A 7,905-nucleotide genomic window follows, 5' to 3' on the forward strand; every position below is an offset into this window, starting at 1 on the left:
AGATAATATTTCTTCATATTCTCAAGATTTCTCAATGTATTCCCAGTATTCTTCTGATGTCACCGATCTTATTCTTTGGAGTCGTTACCGTTACATCTACAGTTATCTCCCTTTACTGGCATCGAGTCCTCGCGCTGTTCTTCCTTCTACATCTTTGTTATTATTTTGTGATGTTCTACATCTTTGTTATTATTATGTTCTACATCTTTGTTATTATTGTGATCTTGTTCTACATCTTTGTTATTATTATGTGATGTTCTACATCCTTGTTATTATTGTGTGATGTTCTACATCTTTGTTATTATTATGTTCTACATCTTTGTTATTATTGTGTGATGTTCTACATCTTTGTTACTACTTTGTGACCTTGCTCTACATCTTTGTTACTGTTGTGGAATCTTGTTCACGGCACTGAGTTTCCTTTGGCGGAGATATTACGCTTTAACAATTCTCACCATTATTATTTTTAAAACAACAGAATCTGTTTTGACGTTGTTTTTATACGATAAAGTTGTCTACAGACCTATAGGCACTTTCTATAAACAAAGACAATACGTTTTAGAGAAAATCCTACTGTTGATTTGCAATCAAACTTCTTTAAAAAGGTTCTGATGAAATAAAAGTTTAATTACTAACTTCATTTTTTTTTACATTCGGAAGACATGCCATTTTGAAATCGGAAACGAAAGTGAAAGCCCTTCTTTGTTAGGGTTTGTTACGATGGGTGGCTGCTTTGATAGGGCAAAGAGGCAATGATTGAGAGACACATCCAGTAACTGAAGGTCCGTACCTGAGACACGTATTGGCGTAGGTGTAGCTACAAGACTACAACAGGTGGCAGGTGTGTGTGTGTGATGATCACTCGGACAGTCATCAGGGGGACACAATCACAAGTTGTGCCGAACACCGCGACATGCAGTGAAGTCGGACATTAACAACACTATCATAATCAACATTATCATTATCAACCACACACACGACGACTTTTCTCTCCAGACCACGAACATGATGTCCATTCGCCACCCACACCACGTCACTGCGGGCAGTGGCCACGTCCTCGATGTCATCGTCCTTCATCACCTTCACTGGGATGTCCTCAGTTTTCATTCCATGCAGTACATTAGAGTTGTGACTAACGACACCCCAGTACAACACCAACACATCTCTCCACTGCAGGCAGGGTGGCTGGCCGCTGCAGGTGGCGCTGACAGTCGTGGATGTTGTCGTGACATTGTCTGTTAACATTCAAAGTTAGTTTCTTCTTTATGTCACCTATTTGAGATACAAAGTACACACTGACATACACATTGATATAAAAAATTCCTTTATTACATTATGACGTAAATAACAGACATACGTGACAAACACACTGACTGTTTTCACCTGCTAGTTATTTATCACCCTGTTAACTGTTTCACTGATGTTAGACTGCACAATACCCACACCTACCTGTGACACCATCACGAAGACTGTGTAGGAAGCTGGCCACCTCACGACCGCACGTGACACAGTCAACTGGCCAGCGACCTGAGTGACCCTCACCTCGGTGATACAGTCGTGTGACTGGCGGGCCGTCTGTGTGGTCGGGTACACCTCGCTTACTATACGGGTGGACATCATTAAGCTCGGTGATAAACTCGTTCTGCTCGACTTCCCTGACGACAACCGGTGGAGAGCGGAGGGGTCTGGTTAAATATTCCACTTGCCATCCAGCGGGTGCTTGTTCATGAAAACAACTTGCCGCCCACAGATGAAGACGAGGAACTTTTGTCAGCAGCTTGTCACAAAAAGTCTTGAAGTCTGGCCTGTCACAGAAATGAGTGTCACAGAGGATATGGATTCTTACATTGTTCGCTGTGACGCTGTTAAAAATCCATGTGTTGGCGTATAGGCTATGTGATAATATCGTGTTTTACTGTAAAGTCTGAGCAACCAAAAATTTCCAGCATCACAACACCTCCATCAGACGTCAAACGCATTGCGGAAATATCTGTTACATACCTGGTGGTGATTATGAGAGAATACCGAGCGCCATCTACCTTGAGCTCGTTATCACACTCCACGATGTACTCACCACATGTCAGGTCCCGCTTCATCAGCGATGACGTACAACGACCCTCCTATCGCCGCCTGTGACAAGTCGTTGACGGCCTTCTCCACGTCTTTATCGTCATGAAGCTCATACAGCAGGAGGTGAGGCTGACCGGGTGACACACCTGCTGACTGTTGTGTGTTTACTGTCTGCAGCAACAGGTGATACAACATGCTGCACGCTGCACGACTCCCCCACCACGTACTGACAACGTAGACGTGGTGACCACATCGCAGCCAGTGTATGGCCATCAGCAGCAGCACCACAGTTTTACCTGTACCGGGCGGTCCGGTGACAAAGAGTGTGGGAGGCGCCGTGTGTAGCAGGTGAACTTGCTCAGGAAAGAGTGTGATTACAGCAGTATAGCACTCTCCTGTCCACCACACGGCCTGACCCAGGGTCTTGACACTCACACGTGGAGGACATGTGCATGGCACACTCACTGTTGTCGCCGGACCACAGAATCTAGTATAGTGAAATCAATAATATATTCGTTGAGATGTTTCCAAAAACTGTAAATAAGTAGTGAAATACAACATACATCATAAACAAATAATTATTATATTAATTTAATTTTTTTTTTACTTAACATTTTTTAAAATGTAGAATGTGTTTCTACAGTACGCCAGATGTCTGAGAGCGTTCAAGCTGACAGACATGTGGATAAAAATCCCTATCGGCATGAGATCATAATGTAAAAGGGAGACACTTCATATTAACATACTCATTCAAAGTATGTAGCATAACATGTAATCACAGTCTACTTTTAAACTTTGCCAATTTGATATGGTGCACTGATGGAACGAATGGAGGACAAAAGTTATGAATACATAAAACATACATAATTTTTCTTGAGATGTAAAGGAACCTCATTTCTGTAATATGTATTAAAGGAGAGCACAGGTAGACTACCCAAGTCCCCGGCATTTCAATGGTTTCTGCACCAGGTGCCATGCTTCAGGCTCTGAGTTGCCGGTGTCCACTTTGTAATTCATCTCATTGCTGTGACATTTAAGGGCTTACCTTCCTACAAGACTCTTGTACACGTCACTTGTCATGTGACTGTCAGGTCCAGCCCCAGCCACACGTCGGTGCCACCAGTGTCCGAGTTCCGTCAGCACGTGACTACTGACGTCACACGGTGTCTTGGGGTCAGACAACTGGTCACAGCACAGACACAGACCTGGGATGTCAGCGGGGTCTGTTTCTCGTAGACATTGACAGAGTTTCTGGAAAACAGTCACGGGATCCATGAGATAGCAATTAGCATTGTTGATATGTAGCAGCTTTAGTGTCTACTTTGCATCTAAAGTTTACCATCGCAGATGTATCAAGAAACTGAACTTTGAAATGTAATTGTAATTTTCATTGTGGGTCTGTCACTCTCATTCTTTTTAAACATCTTTCGGTTTTTCTCGCTATTTTTTTTAAAGATGTAAAATATCAGTGCTTAGCACCTGCTAGTTCCTAGAGATGAAACTTTTTTTCTAATTTTGTCGAAATTCATTTGGTTCCTTCCAGGTAGTAAACACTTGCTTCTAAAGGGTGTAAGTATTGATATATTACGACTAATTTCATATTTGACATTGTTTTTGACATTTTTGACATTGTGTCGTCACTATCGTTTCATTTGTTTCGGTATACATGTATAATGAAGAACTTTACTCACAAACGAGTCTGCATAATCTCTGTGTACCTGCTACTAAAACGATTAAGAGAGTAGAAGAGTAAAAATGAGAACACACTGCTTTTTGTTTTCACGATTCCTACTTGAGACAGCTGAGTGTCATCAGATACAGCCTGTTGAAGTTGACGAGCCGTGAGGTTGGGGAAAGCGATGGTCTTAGTGATGCGCAGACCGGGAGCGATGTCGGACACCAGGTGAGACAACATGGCCTCCGCCTTGTCCAGCTGTTGCACCGCCTGTTTTAGTTTCTTTCCGATTTGTTGAGAAATATCCTCTTCTGGCATGCTTAATGTCTTTATATTGTCACCAAACGTCTTGACTTCACAGACAATAACACCATAATGTCGGTGAATAAGAAGCACGTCAAAGTCGCCCCGCTTCCAGTTCTGAGGTAGACCAGGGGGAAGGTTGTGCGATCCGGGTAGCTGGGCACCCGCTGCAGAGTAACACGGTTCACCCAGGTACTGATCAAACTGAAGGCGAGTCATTCCTATCAACACTTCTCCGTTCTGTTCACACATGGATTGCAGACAGACAAAAATCCGCTGCATGGCTGAATCGTCTCTGACGTCACTGTCCTGAACGCAAGGCAACGGAGCAGCAGTGGATGGACTCACCGTCGGTGGATTGGACTGACCGGCTTGTCCAGGGGCAGACTCCAGGACCAGAACATCCTGTCCAGCTGTCTTTTTCTTGGTCATGGGCACGCGGTTGAAGTAGACAGGAGGCAGGAAGTAGGCGCGTGAGTCGAGATCAGGAAAGGCGGCTTCAACCCATTGGAGCCAGAATGTCTGAACTTGTTGGAGGAAAGTGTCCTGTGTTCAGAGAAGTTTAGAGTACATTGCCGATCTACGTTTATTATTGGCGTTCCTCAGTTCTTCTGTACATACCTTTGTTATTTCTTTGATGATTGATGTGAAAAGGGTTAAGTATGTCATTAGGTCAGCGTCTTCATTCACTTAAACCATTTGTTTGTCAGTTCGTTTATATAAACCTGTTCAAACTGAATTTGTTTGTCCAGTACCTAACGCTACAAACCAAGATATTCCTAATTTTTGCTTTCGTATGCTTTCGATTATAATGGATAATTCAAGTAGTTTGAACTGGTGTTGATATCAGGAATACTTTCTTTAAAACTTCGCAGCTGAGTGTTTTTGTGTGTGTTTGTATTTATATTTCTTTTTAATCTAATTTAGCTAGTTGTAAATTTTAGATTCCAAGATTTATTTGTAAACATACCTTAGTGCGAGTCGTTTGGTTTATAAGTCTGACTGCTGCCTCGATCTGAGAAGGAATACCGCGGATGATGACAACTCTCATACCTGATACAGGTGAGGGGCTTGAGTCAAGCTCTGTGTCGGCGCCCGACTTCTTTTTGACCTCCTGAAGTGGACTTGTATTTTCTGAGAAATATTAAAGACAATTAATCATTTACTGACCGTTAAATTTCAACGAAGCACCTATATGGTTAACTGTACACAGTTTTGTTCCTTTTGCAAATAAAGGCTGTTCCGTCATTTAGCCATAGACTATCTGTTATTAACTCTTTTCCAATAATTTTAACTTGCCTGCGTATTCACTTCGATTTTCGACAGTTTTTCTACAATATTCTGTCATTAAATCTGCGGCATCCTTTAAAATAATATGTATCGCGTCCATCTACGTAATGTACAATCTGCTTCCAAATGATAAGAAATACAACTCACCTCTATCTGTAAAATTACTGTAAACCTACTTCTACAAAAATACAGACTGGTGTATTTAAAATGATATTTCACCTGTATCTGTGAGTAGAGCAGCTTGTTCCTCAGTTACAGCGTGGAGGTAGAGAGAGACCCGAGGATTTCTACCCGAAGGTGCACCAGCGCGGCGCTTTCCCTGTACAACAACATTTTATTTTCTCAGGAAAGAAATTCTTGTACATGCAGTTACAAATAACAATCAAAAACAAAAATGTACATTTTTATTGAAGGTGAGTGTTCATGCTTCATTTACTATATAACATCTAACACTGAAAGGTTCACACCAAAAAATCAACAAAACATATTGCCCAAGCTGACTCCTCCACTCCCCCGATTCTTTTGGTCTGGTTTAGTGTAGAGTTGTATAAGAGTTGACTTATTATCCTCTTGGTCTGATGAAAAGTGTACTGTTACTGTTCTTTAGAAGACGAACCCAAACCACTGCTTTTTAATATTTTAATTCCTGTTTTTTAGATATTTTTCTAGCTGAACTAATTAAGAATTTAGCCTTTTCGCTGACAGAAAACTTACATTCGATGGCTCATGAACACTGCTCACCTGTTATACAGAAGAAAGGAGTACTTAGGGAGGTAAAAATGAAACTAACCGAACATGCACGAAGACGACCTTTGACATTAGCGTAGTGTGGACAGGCCATAGGATGGCTCTAAGACGAAATACCCAACAGGTGAGTACCCAGACGGCTGTGGGGTGGGGAAAGTTCAGTGGTTATTATCTGGTTGCTGTCGTCTCACCTGTTGTGGAGCAGACAGATGATGGTCAGACATGGCTGACAACGATGTCCTCTGAGCGGGACTAAGTTTCTCTCAAGCACAGCAAGACACTCGCGGTCTGTTGTTGGAACATTCAATCCATCCTCGCGGGCCTCCAGCTGAAAGGAACGTTTGCTTGTGACACTTTCAATGATACTAACGGTGATGTCATATAAAATCACCGCACTTACATGGCGAACTCACTCCATATACACTTTATTGATACTAACTCTAAGTAGGTCTAGCTGTATTAAAGCCGTTCATACATGAACAATGAACATATATGGACAAACGTGTGTGAAGGCCACAAGACACTAATGGCTTAGGGTGGACGCTTGAAACATGAGAATTTGTTCAATATGTTCAACAAGATAAAGCGTGTTAGTCAATCATTGTCAGCCTATTCTCAAATACAAGAGGACTTCAGAGGTGGGACACTTTGACATTTTGCGCTGTTAAGATCGGCCTGAATGCACACCTAAAGAATGTGTAAACAATCCTACAGGTGAAAGTATTTTATGTCTCTAGTGTCCTGTTTATGTTTTTCTCTTTCTATAACTGAGTTGTGTGTGTGTTCGGACACCCGTATATGCCCAGAAGTCTTTCATTTTCTCTGATATCCTCTCTCAAACATTCTCTCTTTCCTTCTTTTACAGAGATATTGTTTGTTTCTATATAGTTCAGATAACAGGCGATGTCACAAATATTCTTTTTCCCAACGGTCACACAACTCACCTCCGTGGGACGATCGACCCCCTCTCTCGCTTCTCAACCATGTGGGCAACAACATCCAACACGTCAGAGCTCGACTGTCTGACGAGGTCTTCACAGTTACAAGTCTTCTCAGAGTTGTCGTGTCTTTGCTTATAAAACACAGAATCCACTTCTCTTCATGTAGTGTCCTGGTATCTCCCGTGGATAGTAAGCGAAGTTAATGATACTATCCCACCATCCCCTTCTCGACTGTTCTATTTGTAAGGAGGCCGAGCACTCAATGTCCCAACTGCTACTCGTTGAACATTTGCAGCTCAACCTGTCCTGGTGACTCACTCACACCACTTGTCTGTCATGTCACAGTCACACCAGGAAATAAATCTTGGTAAATAATGAAAACCGCGATAATTAGTTTGCAATTATTAAACTCTTAAACGCTTTCTCTAAGATTGTAAGTACAGATTGATGTCGCTCAAACATACACCTTCCTTCTCTCGAGGATGATGTGTTTGTGACTTTGTGTTGCCATGAGCACCGAAATCTCTTCAAGTAAAAGATGAAAGGTCATTGCTGGTAGAAAGATCAGGGAATACAAGACCCAGTAAAATAGTCCTAAATGCGGATAAAGGATAGAAGATGACTTATAAACATCACAGCAGACATGTTTCAAAACCAGACACAAACTACTCATCTATGCATTTACACGTAAACCAGCATGAGGTCATAGATGGGGTAAAGACACCGAGACAACAACTATGCTTATGTTGCATTAGCCGAACATAAAACAGACAAAACCAACTCCCATTCTCTCATGATGAAATCGTAATAATAAAATCCATTCATCTTGACGTGTGCCTATATATATATTAATCTAATTTATCGGATTTCTCCATTAAT

General features: G+C 41.8%; 2 protein-coding genes across 3 annotated transcripts; both read right to left on the minus strand.

Moving 5' to 3' along the window:
- Window positions 1-342: 342 nt before the first annotated feature.
- Window positions 343-2,123, minus strand: LOC112574840. The gene is made up of 3 exons (XM_025256157.1): window positions 2,075-2,123; window positions 1,450-1,805; window positions 343-1,235 (listed from the first exon to the last, which is right to left on the minus strand). The coding sequence occupies exons 1-3, from the start codon at window positions 2,077-2,079 to the stop codon at window positions 874-876; spliced, it is 723 nt and encodes a 240-aa protein (XP_025111942.1). The 5' UTR covers window positions 2,080-2,123; the 3' UTR covers window positions 343-873.
- Window positions 2,124-2,486: 363 nt separating this feature from the next.
- On the minus strand, window positions 2,487-7,375 carry LOC112574810. 2 transcript variants are annotated; one of them, XM_025256123.1, is made up of 6 exons: window positions 7,030-7,375; window positions 6,277-6,413; window positions 5,558-5,657; window positions 5,019-5,182; window positions 3,863-4,594; window positions 2,487-3,321 (listed from the first exon to the last, which is right to left on the minus strand). In XM_025256123.1, exons 2-6 carry the CDS (start codon window positions 6,307-6,309, stop codon window positions 3,112-3,114), a joined length of 1,239 nt encoding a protein of 412 aa, XP_025111908.1. In that variant the 5' UTR covers window positions 6,310-6,413; window positions 7,030-7,375; the 3' UTR covers window positions 2,487-3,111. The 2 variants fall into 2 exon arrangements, with proteins under 2 accessions (XP_025111908.1, XP_025111909.1); XM_025256124.1 differs by having other exon boundaries at window positions 3,188-3,321; window positions 3,838-4,594.
- Between the last annotated feature and the right edge of the window lie 530 nt (window positions 7,376-7,905).

Source organism: Pomacea canaliculata, linkage group LG11 (genome assembly GCF_003073045.1).
Source record: "Pomacea canaliculata isolate SZHN2017 linkage group LG11, ASM307304v1, whole genome shotgun sequence".
NCBI lineage: Eukaryota > Metazoa > Mollusca > Gastropoda > Architaenioglossa > Ampullariidae > Pomacea > Pomacea canaliculata.

Bases quoted from the DNA above. Each gene is read 5' to 3' on its own strand.
- LOC112574840 (XM_025256157.1), bottom strand. The intron at 1,236-1,449 runs GTAGGTGTGGGT...GAATGTTAACAG, and splicing joins TCTTCGTGATGGTGTCACAG to ACAATGTCACGACAACATCC.
- LOC112574810 (XM_025256123.1), bottom strand. From the start codon at position 6,309: ATGTCTGACCATCATCTGTCTGCTCCACAACAG. The intron at 5,183-5,557 runs GTGAAATATCAT...AATATTTCTCAG, and splicing joins TGCTCTACTCACAGATACAG to AAAATACAAGTCCACTTCAG. The intron at 3,322-3,862 runs GTAGGAATCGTG...ACTGTTTTCCAG, and splicing joins ATGACACTCAGCTGTCTCAA to AAACTCTGTCAATGTCTACG.